Source organism: Salarias fasciatus, chromosome 13 (assembly GCF_902148845.1).
Source record: "Salarias fasciatus chromosome 13, fSalaFa1.1, whole genome shotgun sequence".
Taxonomy (NCBI): Eukaryota; Metazoa; Chordata; class Actinopteri; order Blenniiformes; family Blenniidae; genus Salarias; species Salarias fasciatus.
Window position 1 is genome coordinate 3,126,323 of NC_043757.1, and position 17,117 is coordinate 3,143,439.

Here is a 17,117-nt window from a genome sequence, read left to right on the forward strand (position 1 = left end):
GCTCCTTCCTGCTCCTCCAGCCGCACGAGGCCGCGGATCTCCCGGACGGACCAGACGGGCGGCGAGGCGTCGAAAGCCCCGGCTCGGCTCCTCCTCGGCCCCGCTGCGGTGGAAAAACCCGGACGGAGGCCCGCAGTGTGCGCTCAGCCTCCCGCAGGCCTCCGGCCCGGATCCCGCTCTTCTCCCGGAAAATGGACGGGTTCACCGGCAGCCTGGGTGAGTCCCGACCGCGGCGCGCACCCGGACCCCCGCCGGGCCCCGGCCCGTGCAGCAGCACGGCGGGGGACGCACGCACGCACCTCCCGCGGCTTTACACGTGTCACTGCTGTATTTATCAAACAGAATGCGCACCGCCCCTCCGGTGGTTGTAGGGCCGTAAAACCAGCGCTCCTGCTGAAGGAGACTGCAGAGACCCCTAGACACAAAGACCGAGTCCGTTAGGGACCAGCATAGTCCAGCAGGGTCCAGCAGGGTCCAGCAGGTTCAGGTACAGGCACTGAAAACACAAGAGGGCCCGTCAGTTACAGGAGTACAGTCTGTCCTGTGTGTCTCTGCAAGGTACAGTCTGTCCACCGTGTCTCTGCAGAGCTCAGTCTCTCTCTGCTGTGTACAGTCTGTCCTGATGGGCAGAGCATTCAGTCTGTCTTTGCATAGTACAGTCTGTTCTGTCTCTCTGCAGAGGACAGTCGGTCTCTGCCCGATGTGTCTCTACAGTGAACAGTCTGTCCACTGTGTCTCTGCAGAGTATAGTCTGCCTACTGTGTCTCTGCAGAGTGAAGTCTCCCTTTTTTGTGTGCAGTCTGTGTTGTATCTGCAGAGCATACAGTCTGTGTCTTTGCATAGTACAGTCTGTTCTATGTCTCTCTGCAGAGTATAGTCTGTCCACTTTGTCTCTGCAGACTATTGTCTCTCTTTGCTGTGTACAGTCTGTCTTTTGTCTGCAGAGTATTCAGTCTGTCTTTGCATAGTACAGTCTGTCCACTGTGTCTCTGCAGATTACAGTCTGTCCCGTCCTGACTGTATTGTCCTTGGCTTTGGTGCAGATGACAGTATGTCTGGTGCGAGCGTCTCGGACGTGAACGACCGTCTGTCTGCGTTAGAGCTGCGAGTCCAGCAGCAGGAGGATGAGCTGACGGTGATGAAAGCGGCGCTCGCCGACGTCCTCCGGCGTCTGGCGGCGTCCGAAGACGCCTCGAAGAAACCGCACGGAGGGAAGGGTGAGGACCCGTGGGAGTGCCGCGAGTTAGGCGGTGTACTGACGGCGCACTGACGGTGTCCCTCCTCTAGGTGGTGCTGCAATGCGGGAGGCCTACTCCATGTCCTGCATCGCTAACGGAGGGACGGGACGGAAGAGGGACTCCACCTCCGTCACCAGGAAGGAGACAGTGTCTTCCGCCGCCAAGAGGTAAAACCCTGCCTCCAAGGGGGCGGAGCCATGTCTCATCTCATGTGTTTCAGACTGTCCAACGACTCTGATCTGCATCCTCCTGAACTTCACACACCTCTGTTTCACTCTGAGGAGGTCCATTGGTCCATCACAGCAGAAAGAAAGGTGTTCTGCCAGGTTCCTGGCAGTCCTGGTCTGTGGTGGTCCATGGTGGTCCGTGATGGTTCTGGAGATGTTGGTTCTGTGTCTGATGGTCCTGGTCTTCTCCACAGTGGACCGGAGAAAAAGAAGGAGGCAGTGCAGCGCTCTCAGATGGAGGAGATCCAGGAGCGAGAGGAACCTCCTCGCCCGAAGGACTCCTCCCCTTGCCCCTCCTCCTCCTCCTCCCCCCACCCCCCTCCCGCCCCCTCCCAGAAACATACGTCCGATAGCAGCAAAGGCCACACCCCATTCAAAAGGTTCCTCTCTCTGATTTGTTGGCTGCTTCTGATCTTACTTCCTTAATAACCAATCCACCCCCTTCACCTGACGATCTCCTCCAGCAGGCCTCCTCGAATGCTGCTTCCTCTTTTGGGCTTTGTCTCTTTAACTCCTCCCTCTCATGGTAGTGCTTCCTGCTCCTCCTCTTCTAGCTCCTCCCCCTCCTCTTCTTCCAGAAGGCCTCCAAAAGCCTGGGCTTTGAGTAGTTGAAGTGTTCCAGCTAACTAACCTCTCTCTGGGTGCTGTGTTGGCCTGTGTGCTACTGGCTGTTAATCTGCTGCTCCTCGTCTTGCTCTTGGCCTTGCTCCTGCTCCTCCTCCTCCTCCTCCTCCTCCTAATGCTGACTGTGTTTGTGCATCAGGGGTCCCAGCGTGAAGCGGTCTTCAGGGATGGAGCGCTCCCAGAGCAGCACCTGGGACTCCTCAGAGGACAGTAGGAACAAACTGGTGAAGGCAGCGTCTACCTCCAGGCTGCTGGCCAAGGTGGCGAAGAACACAGACAGGTACTGGGAGGGAGGGAGGGACAGACAGACAGACAGGTACTGAGACAAAGAGAGAGAGACATACCCCCTTCTGCCACCTCATTGTATCACAGTAAATGTCAGTACATGCTCTGCATCCATTGAACATGGCCATTTACCCAACAGCGCTCCATTGCGAATTGAGGAAATGATTGAAGGCACTGAGCTGTAGGTGGCTTTCCTGTGTTTTCACCAAGCACCAACCTCCGCTCAGAAAACATGAAGATAATGCGGAAGTGCAAAAAAGATGTAGTTCCGGGGAAATTCCAGCAGGGGGCGATGATGCTGGTTTCCAAAAAGAGCCCCGGTCTCATTGGAACATTCAAAAATGCCGATTTTCAGAGTGAAAATAAACATAAACATATAAAGCGCCTGGTTTCAGAACATTTTTGGTCTCTATCACTAGTTTCTACTACTGTGCTGGCTTCACCAGACTCTGATTTTCACATTGGACCAATCACATTTACATCCGGTTGCAAATGTTCAATGTGGAGACGTCCTGCTGGACTCGCTGAATTCTTCAGAACGGGATTTTGGAACGCTATGGGTGACGTCATGAAAGGTCTATCCATTGTATTAACGGTTTCCACTTCTATGGTTTCCACTGGCCTCTTTGGTCTCGATAGCTTCGCCCCCAGTCCCCTGACATATCGGTGCAGCAAAGAGCTGGTGCTTGCTAAGCACCAGTTTTTAGAGCCAAGAGTCAGAAACACAAAGAACTGGAGCGAAGTCGGGCTCTGACTCCGAACCAGCCCTGAAACCAGTTCGGTGGAAGGAGGGCCAGAGAGACAGGAATGAACTGACTGCTGCGTGAAGTGGCCAAAAACACAGACACAGACAAACTCACACTAATGCTACGTTCACACCGGACGCGTCGCAAGCGTCGTGAGCGGCGCTTTTCTATGCAAAGTCTATGGTGGACGAGCGTCGTGGAGCGGCGGGCGGCGGGGCGGCGCATCAGGAGCGTCATGAGCGTCGCTTTTCCAGCGTTTCGAGCGTCGACGCCCACGACGCTCGTCCCCGGCGTCAAGAGCGTCGTGAGCGTCGCTTTTTGAGAGTTGGGAAAACTGAACTTTCGACGCGCTGCCGCTGAGCGTCAACCAATCAGAGACGATCTCTCCGGTGCTACGTCACTACGAGTGATCCGAGCACCGATGCGGGCCAGCCAGTGTTGCTAACTTGACGACTTTCTCGCTAAATCTGGCGACTTTCCAAAGCCTCTTGGCGACGTTTTTTTGTCAAAAGCAACTAGCGACAAATCTAGCAACCTTCTCTGGTGCTCTGGAGACGTGACAGGACGTCTCGCTGCTGTCGTCAATGAGCAGCGGGTGCTGCGTGAGCCCCTCCCCCGTCCCAAAGCGCTCACAAGCGGTCAGTCTCAGCAGCGCTCCCCGCTGCAGTCGGAGCAGAGAGGAGCAGAGCAGCCAATAGCGACTTTTCCGACGACAACGCGGTCTAGCTTTATTTAACAAATAAAGCCAAGCCGCTCTCCTGATGCGATCCGCCATAGCTGGAAACAGAAATCAGCCTCCTGCGCGCCAATTAACTGACGTGCATCAAGAGCGTCGCGAGCTTTGTGACCACCTGGTGTCAAGCGTCGTGTTTAAAGCGTCACAAGCGTCAGCTTCGAGGCGTCCCAAGCGTCGACGACGCCCGGGACGCGTCCGGTGTGAATGCACCATAATGGATACAGGCTTACTGACGACTGCAATCTTTTTTGTTTTTCAGACATAAAGACCCGGTGATCAGTCAAGGTAAATACACCATCTTCATCCTCTTCTTCATCCTCATCTTCATCTTCATGGAGTCAGTATTTGTTGTTGTTTGTGTTGTTGTTGATCATATGTTTGTCTCAAACCAGCCAAAATGTCCACCAGAGAGAAAAACAGCCAGGCCGGTAAGTTGACGAGCTAGCAGGCTAACCTGTTAACATGCTAACAGCAACGGAATGAATGTTTTCTGATGTGGACCAATCACGTCTCTCTTTCTGACTGTCTCTCTGACTGTCTCTGTCTCTCTTTCTGACTGTCTCTGTCTCTATGGTCAGCCTCGCTCGCCCTCCTGCTCTCTCTGCTTCAACCTGCTCAGGTGACGTCTCACCTGTCTGTGGCTCCGCCCCCTGACCCCATTCACCTCCACAGAGTCACCACATGCTGTTTCACACCCCACCAATTGGACCAATCAGTAGCAATGCCCCGCCCCCTCCTCGCTTGGAACTTCAGCACAGTTGAATGCTACAGTCAATCACTCTTTGATTGGCAGGTCATTCATTCTGGTTAATTGTTAACAGTGACCCAGTGGAGGTTTTTCTGTCTCACCTGCCTCACCTGCCTCTTGTCCTGCCTCACCTGTCCTGTCTGTCCCCTTAAATGGCCTTTGCTCCTTTCACCCGTCCCTCACCTGTATCTCTTCCTTGATAAGTGTGTTATGTCTTACCTTTTGGTGGCGCTGCAAATGTCGTACAGGTATTTTTTTTTTTACTTGCATCTCAGGTGTACTACAAGTGTGATACAGTTGTATTACAGGTGCATCTACAGGTGTGTTACAGTATTACTGGACTTTCACAGGAGTGTTTCTAGAGTGCTACCGGACTCAGGAATGTTAATGGAGTGTTATTGGACTCTCACCAGAGTGTTACCGGACCCTCACCGGAGTGTTACTGGACTGTTACAGGACTCTCACAGGAGTGTTACGGGAGTGTTACAGGACTCTCACCAGAGTGTTATGGGAGTGTTACAGGGCTCTCACAGGAGTGTTACGGGAGTGTTACAGGACTCTGACCGGAGTGTTACAGGAGTGTTACAGGACTCTCACAGGAGTGTTACAGGACTCTGACCGGAGTGTTACTGGAGTGTTACAGGACTCTCACAGGAGTGTTACGGGAGTGTTACAGGACTCTCACCGGAGTGTTACAGGACTCTCACAGGAGTGTTACAGGACTCTGACCGGAGTGTTACAGGGCTCTCACAGGAGTGTTACGGGAGTGTTACAGGACTCTGACCGGAGTGTTACAGGAGTGTTACAGGACTCTCACTGGAGTGTTACGGGAGTGTTACAGGACTCTAACAGGAGTGTTACGGGAGTGTTACAGGACTCTGACTGCAGTGTTACAGGAGTGTTACAGGACTCTCACTGGAGTGTTACGGGAGTGTTACAGGACTCTAACAGGAGTGTTACAGGAGTGTTACAGGACTCTGACCGGAGTGTTACAGGACTCTGACCGCAGTGTTACAGGACTCTGACCGCAGTGTTACAGGAGTGTTACAGGAGTGTTACAGGACTCTGACTGGAGTGTTACAGGAGTGTTACAGGACTCTGACTGGAGTGTTACAGGAGTGTTACAGGACTCTGACTGGAGTGTTACAGGAGTGTTACAGGACTGACTGGAGTGTTACAGGAGTGTTACAAGACTCTGACTGGAGTGTTACAGGAATCTAACAGGAGTGTTACAGGAGTGTTACAGGACTCTGACTGGAGTGTTACAGGAATCTAACAGGAGTGTTACAGGAGTGTGACTGGAATCTCACAGGAGTGTTACGGGAGTGTTAAAGGAGTGTTGTAGGACTCTCATCTAGATTCTACCTGTCATCACAACAGATGTGTGTTTGGCTGTGGGGCACTGCTGATATATGCGTGTGTGTGTGTGTGTGTGTGTGTGTGTGTGTTCTTCAGAGGGGAACATTAAGATGTTCATGCGGGGTCGTCCCATCACGATGTTCATCCCGTCGAATGTGGAGAACTACGACGACATTCGCACCGAGCTGCCTCCAGAAAAGCTGAAGCTGGACTGGGTGTATCCTCCTGTGACCCCCAGGGGGCGCAGCAGAGTCACCGTTCTCAACACATTTAGAAGCTCAGAGTTACCACGGCATCTGAACGGTGTCAGGTTCTCAGTGGACCTCTGTGTTCCTGCTCTTCATTGTTTTCTTTGGATTTTTCTGCAGAACATCAGTAGAAGAGTAGATGTTCAGTAGAATCTCAGGAGATGAAGCTGTTCTATTGACGGTGTCCAGGTTCTTCCTTGACTCAAAGCAGGTTCTGTGATGAACTGTGAAGGTAACACTGATTTCGTAGGATCTCCATAGAACCTCAGCTCTCCATAGAGCCACTTTCCCATGTTTGTAGAGCCCCAGTAGGTCTTGTGCAGAACTTAAGATCACAGTAGCACCTCAGTAGAACCCCAGTAGATCATTGTAGAAGCACAGATTCGCAGTAGAACCTCAGTAGATCTCTGTAGAATCCCAGTAGCTCTCAGTAGAACCTGAACAGCAGTGTTGTGAGTCTTCCTTGACTTGGACACAGGTACGGTTATCGCGGCAGAGACTGCAGAGCCAACGTCTACCTCCTCCCAACCGGAGAGATCCTCTACTTCATCGCCTCTGTGGTGGTTCTGTTCAACTATGAAGAACACACTCAGAGACACTACCTGGGACACACTGACTGCGTCAAGTGGTGAGAACACAGTCTGTCTCACACACACGCTCCCACACTCTCTCTCTTCCGGGGCTGACTTCATGTCTGTGTGTGTCTCAGTCTGGCCATCCATCCTGATAAGATCCGGATCGCGACGGGTCAGATTGCGGGAGTGGACAAAGACGGACGGGTGAGGACACACTACTGAACCTGTAGATCCCGTCCACGATAGTGGAGAGACTGGGACTTGAACCATGTGTCGTGCTGTGTTCAGCCGCTGCAGCCTCACGTCCGGATCTGGGACAGCGTCAGCCTGTCCACGCTGCAGGTCATCGGCATGGGGACGTTTGAACGAGGCGTCGGTTCTCTGGCGTTCTCCAAAGCGGTGAGTGTCGTCCCGCTGCATGGCGGTGATGATGATGAAGATGACGATGACCTCCTCTCTCGCTGTCTCAGGACTCGGGTCAGCACCTCAGTGTGATCGACGACTGTAACGACCACATGCTGACGGTCTGGGACTGGCAGAAGAAATCCAAGATCGCAGAGATTAAGGTGAGAACCCGCCTCAGCCGGTGCTGCTGATCTGACTGACTGCTGATCTGACTGACTGCTGATCTGACTGACTGCTGACTTCCTCTCTCTGGGTTCTGGCGGGCTGGTTCGATGTTGACTTCTCAGACCACAAACGAGGTGGTCCTGGCTGTGGAGTTCCACCCCACCGACCCCAGCACCATTGTGACCTGCGGGAAGTCCCACATCTTCTTCTGGACCTGGAATGGATCTGCTTTGGCTCGTAAACAGGGAATCTTTGGGGTGAGTTCACTAAGGGGAGCTCTGGAATCCGGTTTGACTGTAGTCCGACCCTGGTCCAGATGTGACTCTGGTCCTGGTGTGTCTCTGGTCTGACAGTTTTTTTTTTTTTGTGTGTGTTCAGAAATACGAGAAGCCGAAGTTCGTGCAGTGTCTGGCCTTCCTGAGTTCTGGAGACATCCTGACTGGAGACTCTGGAGGGGTCCTGCTGGTCTGGACCAGGAGCTCCGCTGAGACCCCCACAGGGAAGGGACCTCGAGGTGAGACGGCCCGGACGGGGGACAGTTGAGAGACACCCACAGACAGACCTCGTTTTGTGATCTGCTGCCTCCTGCAGGTTTCTGTGAGACCTAACGGGCGTGGGTGTGCATGTGCAGCCTTTCAGATCAGCCGACAGGTCAAAGGTCACGAGGGCAGCGTCTACTGTGTGTGTGAGATGAGGAGCGGCACCCTGCTGACCGGGGGAGGAAAAGACCGGAGGATCATCCTGTGGGACCACGAGCTGAGATCAGACCGGGACATCGAGGTCTCACACACACACAAGCACGCACGTGCGCGCACACACACACAAACACCCTCAGCAGTGACGTCATTGGCGTGTGTGTGTGTAGGTTCCAGACCAGTACGGGGCGATCCGGGCGGTCTCTGAGGGGAAGGGGAGGAGTTTCTGGTGGGAACGTCTCGAAACTTCATCCTGAGGGGAACCTTCAACGACGGCTTCCTGGTGGAAGTGCAGGTGAGACGCTTCCCGGCGCCCGGTCCCCGACGGCCCCGTTGGACAGACTGGAGACACAGGAAGCCTGACGTGTGTGTGTGTGATGTGTTCAGGGACACACAGACGAGCTGTGGGGTCTGGCGTGTCACCCGTCCAGAGCCCTGTTCCTGACCTGTGCTCAGGACAGACTGGTCTGTCTCTGGAACGCTGCCGAGCACAGTCTGCAGTGGAGCCGCAGTCTGGAGGTGGGGGGGCGGTCTGTCTCTGCAGAGCACGGTCTGGGGGTGGGGGGGGGGTGGAGGTTGTCTCTCAGAAATCATTGACAGAAATGTCCCGCCCGCAGGAACATGGACACTGTGCAGACTTCCATCCCAGTGGAGCTGTGGTCGCCATAGGAACGCACTCAGGAAAGTCAGTACTTCACCCACGTCCGGATCATCCGGTTAACAGGTTGAGCTGCCCTAACTAGTCTGGCTCGGTTCCAGGTGGTACCTCCTGGACGCAGAGTCCACGGACCTGGTGGGGATCCACACGGACGGGAACGAGCAGCTGTCCGTGATGCGGTACTCCACCGGTGGGTGAAATCCTCCACTGATGCTGGGAGCCGTTTCCGTGACGACAGATCCCCTCTGACTGTCCCTCCCTGTCCGTGTCTCTGTCCAGATGGCAGTCTGCTGGCTGTTGGTTCTCACGATAACTTCATTTACCTCTACAACGTCTCAGAGAGGGGACGCAAGTACAGCCGCTACGGAAAGTGTTCAGTGAGTCACAGTCGCGTCTCTACAACCACACAAGAACACCCGCAACAACACAAGAACCACACCAGCATGACAACAGTGTGAACAATATGACAACACCACCACAACAAGACAATAACCAAACAACACCATCACAATGGTGATTATGAGGGTAGTGATGATGTTATCGGAAGTTAATGTCATTATCTGAAGGTAACATCACCTCCCCAAAAAACATGGAATTTTCTAAGCAGCTATGATTTATTATCCGTTGTAACTGACGTTGACGCCGCGAGTAGTGATGATGATGATGATGATGATGGTGATGGTGATGTGGTGGTGGTTCCACAGGGACATTCCAGCTACATCACTCACCTGGACTGGTCACCTGATAACAACTTCATCATGTCCAACTCCGGAGACTATGAGATCCTCTACTGTGAGTCTGACTGTACCCTGCTGTCACTCAGTTTCACTACCTCCTACTGCACTCTACTACATTCTAGTGTGTGTGTGTGTGTGTGTGTGTGTGTGTGTCACAGGGGACGTCCCGAACGGCTGCAAACTGATCAGAAACCGTTCAGAGTGTAAAGACATCGACTGGGCCACATATACCTGTGTGCTGGGATACCATGTGTTCGGTGAGTACCCTGTGTGTGTGTGTGTGTGTGTGTGTGTGTGTGTGTGTGCGTACACAGTTTTAACCCCCTCCCCCCTCCAGGAGTGTGGCCGGAAGGCTCTGATGGGACGGACATCAACGCCCTGATGAGGTCTCACCACCGGAAGGTGATCGCTTTGGCAGACGACTTCTGTAAAGTTCACCTCTTCTCCTACCCGTGTTCTACCTTCAAGGTGAGAGAGGGACAGAGAAACACACACGCACACACACACACACACACACACACAGCACTCGGTGTGTCCTCCTCGTCTCACTCTCGCCCTGTTTCTAGGCTCCCAGCCATAAGTACAGCGCCCACAGCAGTCATGTGACCAACGTGAGCTTCCTGTTTGACGACAGCCACCTGCTGTCCACGGGGGGGAAGGACATGAGCATCATGCAGTGGCGTCTGGTGGAGAAGAGCTCGCTGTCCCTCACAGACGGCCTCCTGTCCAACTCCGCCCCCCGCCGGGCCGAGCCCGTCTACGCCCCGCCTCCTCCCCCCACGGCCAACGGGACCCGGGAGCCCTGTCCGGAAAGCCCGCCCCCCTGCGACCTGGCCCCGCCCGCCTCGGAGGCGACCCCGCCCCCGTCGGACAGCACGGTGAGCCTGAAGGACAGCCTGGAGCCCAGCGACGACACGGCCACGCCCAGCGACGAGGGGCTGCCGCCGCTGACTCCGCCCTCCTAGACCGCCCGGCCCGGCCCGCCGGGGACTCGGGACGCAGCGGTCGCCAGGACGGCTCCTCGCTTCCTGTCAGGAGGTCCACAGGGGGTCTCAACCTGCAGACAGTCTGGACAGTCTGTGGGGACGGACACTCAGAGGTCCAGCCGTCCACTCATCAACACACAGACACACACACTCACATGGTCTCTCTCTCTCTCTCTCTCTCTCTCTCTTTCGCTCTCTCTCTCTCTCTCGTTCTCTCTCTCTCTCTCTCTCTCTCTCTCTCTCTCTCTCTCTTTCTTTCTCACACACACATGCACACACACACACTCAGACCCTCACACACCCTGGGGACTTCATGATGTTCCAGTGTGTGTGTGTGTGAACTGAAAGCTGCTACGATGCTCAGTGTCAAGCAGCAGAGACCCCACAGCCCCGGGACCACCGCCGTCCAATCAGAGCGGAGCATCGAGGGCCGTGGCAGGACGATTCAGGACGTGGCAGCACATTTCAAGACAATTCAGGACGTTTCAGGATGTGGCAGGACGATTCGGGACGCAGTCCCTCTGTAGTCCGTCTGTACATACTGCAGAGCTGGATGTATATTTCTGTTCTCCAGGAGGGGGCAGCAGCGCTCTGGTCCAATCAGCCCTGTGGGGGGTCGGCTGGGTGTCTTTGTCCCTGTTCTGGACCATTTCTGTTCGACACCCCAGTGACGGGGACGTCTCTTGTCTTTTTTACACTCATCTCTCGGCTCGTCCCTCAGCTCGTCTCTTCTGCACCCGTCTCTCAGATCGTCCCTCAGCTCGTGTCTTTTTTGTCTCTCAGTTCGTCCCTCAGCTCGTCTCTTCTATACTCGTCTCTCAGCTCGTCTCTTCTGTGCTCGTTTCTTTTACACTTGTCCCTCAGTGTTTGGGAATGCTGATATTTTGGGGTGGGACTTCGGGGAAGGTTTCGGGGGTGGGGGGTGGCTGGAGGGGGGGTTAAAGTGTGTAATTTCCAGTGTTCGGTTAACAACATTGATACTTGTGATGTTGTTCATGTGACTGTTTTGAGCCAATCACATCTTCTCTCATGCATTCCTGTCAGAGGACAGACTGTACGGAAGATTTCAACAAAAAAAATGCAAATAAATGTTTTGAAACCAAACAACTAATCACATCCGAAGATTTCCTCTTGTTCACACACACTTGGACACACCTACAGGACTTTTACTGTCTGACCTCAAAACACACACCGTGGAAGGAACCCTGCTAACCTCAGGGAGAACATGAGAACAGGAGTCATGGAGATTTTGATGCACTTCACTGGAACAAGCTCCGCCCACCTAGAAATATGATCTTGTGTGTGTGAGAGAGGGATTTGTTACCGTGACACATTGCCTCCAGTATCTCTCAGGGTCTCCATGGTAACAGGAAGACGTGTGTGGATGTTTTTGTCCTCAGACTGTGTGCAACTTTCACGCTCCTCACCAACACCAGGTCCTGCACCAAACCTCAGGTCCTCGGCCTCGTCTCAAATCCTGGTCCAGATCTCCGTCTATGATCCCGGTCCTCACTGTTTCTCAATAGGTGGGTCGCGGACCCGTTTCCAGTGGCAGGTCTTCTGCTACAGGAAACGAAGTTCAGGGGGGAAAAAAAATCGTGAGTTCTATTCCTACTCCCATAGATGGCGCTAACTCCCTGGAGTGCGAGTTGACACTCTCCATTTGACACCGCAGAAGAAGAAAACAGCAGGTTTTGATTGAAGTGCCCGCCGAACGCTGAAGCTCAGGTAAGACTCGATGTATTTTTTAGTTCAGGCTGAAAAAGTCTCTCCAGCTGTGTGTGATGAGAACACTTCTGCTTTACCTGAGTGTTTCGCATCATCTCTGTTCAGCTGAACGCTAAAACACACTGGACACCGAGCTTCGCCTGGAGGCAAAAACATGCAGTTCTCCATTAATTCCTCCAAACTCAGAGTTACATCAAACAACACTTCATTTACCTTCTGAGAAAGTCATCAAAAGAGAAGTTCATTTTGGATGCTTAACTTCTTTCAAATTACACATTTCGTCGAGTTTATTTGAAATTTCTGTTTGAAGAAATATTGTTTTCTCCATAGTCAAGTATTGGCTGTGATTAGCTCAATGAGAGGATTCTCAGATCAATGTAAATAGACTTGGATAGAGTTAAATAGAGTTTTCTTTTTTAAATCTTTCAAAATAGATTTACTTTTAATTTCATGTATTTTGCATGTCTCTGAATGAAATGTTGTGGTTATTGTCTCAGCCTGATGATTAATTCTTGAATAAGTGACTGAATAGTTCTAATAGGAATCTGCTATTTATTTATTTAGTGGATACTGCATAAGAATCTGTTTATCACTTTGCATTGTTTTGTATGAATATGAAAAGTGCTCTGTAAGGATTGGTTGGTTGAGATGATACTGATGAATTTGTCAAACTTGTCTTACATGAAATCCTGGATGAGTGGTAATATTCTGCTTCTGAACTCGGATAAAACAAAAGTTACAAGTACAGGTACAAAGTAAATATTTTACACCTGTTTACTGGTGACCATATTTTGAGTTGTTTGCCTGATTTTTAAGATGGTTAATCATCCTGAAACTTTACTCACACCAGTTCAGACCAATCAAGAACCTGCTGGGATGCATCTGGACTCTAATGGAAAAAAAAATTAAGAGAAGAAAGGTTTAGACATTTATTTTCAAATGAAGGAAAAATCTGCAGCTATTTACAAGTAGATGACACAAACTGAATCAGTTATCAGGTTGAAAATATAAACAACATTTTGCACAAAGATTTTTACTATAGCCTACACATTTTGTATGAAGATTTTTGTGATCTTCTGGAAACAGCCTTCAGCTGTGTGTGGAGGGAGCAGAAGGGGGAGGAGGAGGAGCAGGAAGAGGAGGAGCATGAAGATGGGGAGGAGGAGAAGGGGGGTTAAATGGAGAGTCTGTGGAGTTGCAGAATTTCACACACATGACGGAGAAGTGAGACATTTCACAGAACTCACAGGTCGGTCCTGATATTCAACACTTCAATCTCCCGTCACCATGGAAACCACTGGCACTGTCCAATGACAGCACAGACTGGCAGCTTCACCCCCTGACAGTCCAAAACCCTCACGTAACCTTCATGCTGAGGGGAACGGTAAGGTGCAGTCTGTCCTGAGGGGGGCGCTGGTGTGCAGTCTGTCCTGAGCGCTGCAGGAATGCACAGTCTGTCCAGAGATCGGGTGCTGGTGTACAGTCTGTCCTGAGGGGGTGCAAATACACAGTATGCCCTGAAGGGGGCGCTAATATGCCATCTGTCCATAGATCGGGTGCTGGTATAGATTCTGTCCTGAGGGGGGCAGTGATATGCAGTCTTTAGGTCGGGCGCTGGCACACAGTTTGTCCTGAGGGTGACGCTAATGTTCAGTCTGTTTGGGTGTGATGTCGGTTGATGGTGGCAGTGTTGGGGATGGTGCTGGTGACGATTGTGTTTGTAACTTTGGTGTTGGTAGTGATGGTGTGAGTTGTGACAGTGTTGATCATGATGTTGGTTTTGGTAGTGATGTTGATGGTGTCAGTGTTGGTGGCAACGGTGCTGGTGGTGACGGTGTTAGGGGTGATAGTGCTGGTGGTGACGGTGTTAGGGGTGATAGTGCTGGTGGTGACGGTGTTAGGGGTGATAGTGCTGGTGGTGACGGTGTTTACTGTGACGGTGTTGGTGTGTGTGGTTCAATGATCAGTTCAGGAACTCGGCGGACAGGCTGCGGCTGCAGCGTGCTGAGCGCACTTTGAGCTCGTGGTAACACTGGACGAAGCTGTGGTAGATGAAGGTGATGGGCAGCGCCAGCAGGATAATCCCGCTCAGCACGCAGAGGCCGCCCAGCACGCGGCCCGCCACCGTCACCGGGTACATGTCCCCGTATCCCACTGTCGTCATGGAGATGATGACCCACCAGCAGGCGGCGGGGACACTGGCAAAGTCTTCGTTCCGGCCCTCCAGGTCCAGGCCGTGCTCCAGCAGCTGGGCTAGTGCGCTGAAAATCGCCATGGCGACGCAAACGAAGACCAGCAGCATCACCATCTCGCGGTAGCAGCGCTGTAGAGTCAGGCCGAGTGTCTGCAGGCCAAGAAAGTGACGTGCCAACTTAATCACCCAAAAGATCCGCATCATTCGCAGGATGCGCAGCGTCATGCCGGCGCGTTGCAGCTGCGAGTCTTCTCCTGTCACTATCGTCATGGTGACGGAGACGTAGTACGGCATGATGGCCAACATATCGATGATGTTCAGAGGGCGGCGGACAAACTCGCATTTATCTCGAGACACCAGGAAACGGACGATGCACTCGGTGGTGAACCAACCGATGCACACGGCCTCGATGACCCTGCAGACAGCCAATCAGAGAGAGGACCAATCAGAGGGCAGAGCAGTCAGAGAGGACCAATCAGAGGGCAGAGCAGTCAGAGAAAGGACCAATGAGAGAGCAGTGCAGTCACAGAGAGGACCAATCAGAGAGAGCAGCGCAGTCAGAGGACCAATCAGAGAGAGGACCAATCACAGAGCAGCACAGTCTTAGAGAGGACCAGTCACAGGGCAGAGCAGTCAGAGAGGACCAATCAGAGAGCAGCGCAGTCAGAGAGGACCAATCAGAGAGCAGCGCAGTCAGAGAGGACCAATCAGAGAGCAGCACAGTCAGAGAGGAACAATCAGAGAGCAGATCAGTCCGACAGGCGTGTCCTACCTGTGCTGCTCCAGGCTGTCCTCGTCCCTCCAGTCAGGTAACGTGCTGGCACACAGCATCACCATGGAGACGAGCACGAAGAACACGGACACTGAGGCCAGGATCTGCGCCGCCACTGAGGATGTGGGCTCCTCGAACGTCCTCCTCATCTTGTCCAGCCAGCGGCGGGAAGGCTCCTCGGGGCCGTGGGGCTCCTCCTCCGGGAAGAAGTGGACGCAGCATTCGGACATGCGGTCGTCCAGCCGGCGCTGGCAGCAGGGCTGCAGGTCGGAGCTCTCCAGGCCCCAGTACAGCATCTCGTTGTAGAAGGAGAGCTCGCACATGTCGGGCAGGAAGCGCAGCGAGCCGTGCTGCAGGTACAGCAGGATGAAGCTGAAGGCGTCGGCGTGGCGGTCAAAGAAGAACTCGTTCCTGTCGCGGTCGTAGTCGTCGCAGAGCTCCAGCAGCTCGCTCTCGGAGGCGCAGTGGTGCAGCCGGCTCAGCCGGCTCAGGGGAAGCCGCTTCATCAGCTCGGCGGAGAAGGAGAACCTGCGGCCGCCCACGTTCAGCGTGCACAAGCTGCCCCCCAGCTTCACCCGGGGCTTCTTCAGATTCCTCTTGAGGACGCCCCACAGGCTGCTCCGGCTCGCCCTCGCTGCCTCAGCCTCTGCGCTCGCCTTCTTACGGCACGCTTCAGCCACCGCCTGCTTGAACCTGCTGCCGCCTGCCTTCACGCCGAGCCGACTCTCCATCCTGCGCCTCCTCTCTGAGGAGGGGAACGATGCAGCCAGCAGCAAACTTCAACCTCTGCTCCCAGATTTCATTTCACTCAACAGAGGAGCAACTGGAAGAAGAAGAGCAGCAGCAGCAGGAGGATCAGGACGAGCAACAGAAGTCTCAGCAGGACGAGGCAGAGGAGGAGGATGCTCCAGGATGATGATGATCTGTGAGCATCAGCTGGAATTTGATGCCTCACTCACCTCAAATCATCGAGTCGTTCAACATCACATCTGTGTTCTGCTTCACTTCTGCTTCACTTCTCTTCAGCGCTGAATGTGAGTGGAGAGCAGCAGCAGAGCCTCCTCCTCCTCCTCCTCATCGCGTCTGAGAGGAGGAGGATTAGTCGATGATTCAAACAACTGGAAAGCTCCTTTTGATTCAGAAACTGTGCAAACTGCCGCACTGTCCTTCACACCACCACCTCCTCCTCCTCCTCCTCCTCCTCCTCCACCTCCTCCACCTCTTCCTCCTCCGCCACAGCAATTGGTGGCTGAGTTAACATCCAAGTCAGACATGAAGAATATCTTCCAGGGTTGATTTATACTGAGCAGCTACCCCTGCTGGACACTCACTGTCACGGCGCTGTCGAGATGACTGATGCCAGTAACATAAAGGAACTAGTTACAGAACTGACTCGGGTCTCTGCGGAGCCCTGTGAGTCGCCCCTTATACCAACTTCATCTCATCTAAGATTGAATATTTAAGGATGCTGGAGGATTAAATGCAAATTTGGATTTCATTAAATGCAGTATCAATTGCAGTTGTGTGATTTATGCTGTCACTTCCTTTGTTGAATCTTTCTGAAAGACCGACTGAACTTGTCCAGGAAAAGTAAAACACCAGCACACTGAGAAACTGTCGTCCTGTTTAATGGCAGCAAAATGAAGGCAGAAGGACACAAATAAAAACTGAACTGAAATGAGCAAATATCAACCACAACATAAAATCAAGAACTTAATGTGCATAAAAAGGTTTTATCATTAAATAAATAAAATACTGAAACCATTACATAAAACAGAAATCTATCATAGTATGGGTTCAGACCCTGGGTTCCTTGAGGTCTAGGCTATCATATAGATGCAGATTTGGGGCATTCTGATCACCTCTTTCACTCAACCGCCTGAATGTTCTCACAATCTTTGCTTTCTCGCTTTTCTCGAGGCAAAATCACAAACGACATTCTGGGCCTTCTTTTAATGCTAATAGCTGCAAGTCTACCGAGTCTTTCCTCG

General features: G+C 52.8%; 2 protein-coding genes across 2 annotated transcripts; one reads left to right on the plus strand and one right to left on the minus strand.

Annotated features, from left to right (window-relative positions):
* Positions 1–191: 191 nt before the first annotated feature.
* On the plus strand, positions 192–11,536 carry eml4 (EMAP like 4). Its single transcript, XM_030107380.1, is given in 25 exon segments — positions 192–216; positions 1,044–1,217; positions 1,288–1,405; positions 1,660–1,845; positions 2,229–2,369; positions 4,116–4,141; positions 4,249–4,284; positions 6,060–6,180; positions 6,690–6,839; positions 6,921–6,990; positions 7,075–7,185; positions 7,257–7,352; positions 7,479–7,613; positions 7,735–7,870; positions 7,988–8,136; positions 8,222–8,261; positions 8,264–8,346; positions 8,439–8,570; positions 8,669–8,736; positions 8,811–8,899; positions 8,989–9,086; positions 9,414–9,501; positions 9,605–9,703; positions 9,784–9,914; positions 10,013–11,536. Coding segments are annotated over 25 exon segments (2,901 nt in total). The 3' UTR covers positions 10,412–11,536.
* A 1,539-nt stretch (positions 11,537–13,075) lies between these two features.
* Positions 13,076–16,338, minus strand: LOC115399808 (potassium voltage-gated channel subfamily G member 3-like). The gene is made up of 3 exons (XM_030107381.1): positions 16,086–16,338; positions 15,127–15,949; positions 13,076–14,769 (listed from the first exon to the last, which is right to left on the minus strand). The coding sequence occupies exons 2-3, from the start codon at positions 15,855–15,857 to the stop codon at positions 14,124–14,126; spliced, it is 1,377 nt and encodes a 458-aa protein (XP_029963241.1). The 5' UTR covers positions 15,858–15,949; positions 16,086–16,338; the 3' UTR covers positions 13,076–14,123.
* Positions 16,339–17,117: the final 779 nt, after the last annotated feature.

Coding starts and splice junctions, on each gene's coding strand:
- LOC115399808 (XM_030107381.1), bottom strand. CDS start 15,857: ATGGAGAGTCGGCTCGGCGTGAAGGCAGGCGGCAGCAGGTTCAAGCAG. Junction 14,770..15,126: donor GACAGCCTGGAGCAGCACAG/GTAGGACACGCC, acceptor GGCTGTCTGCAG/GGTCATCGAGGCCGTGTGCA.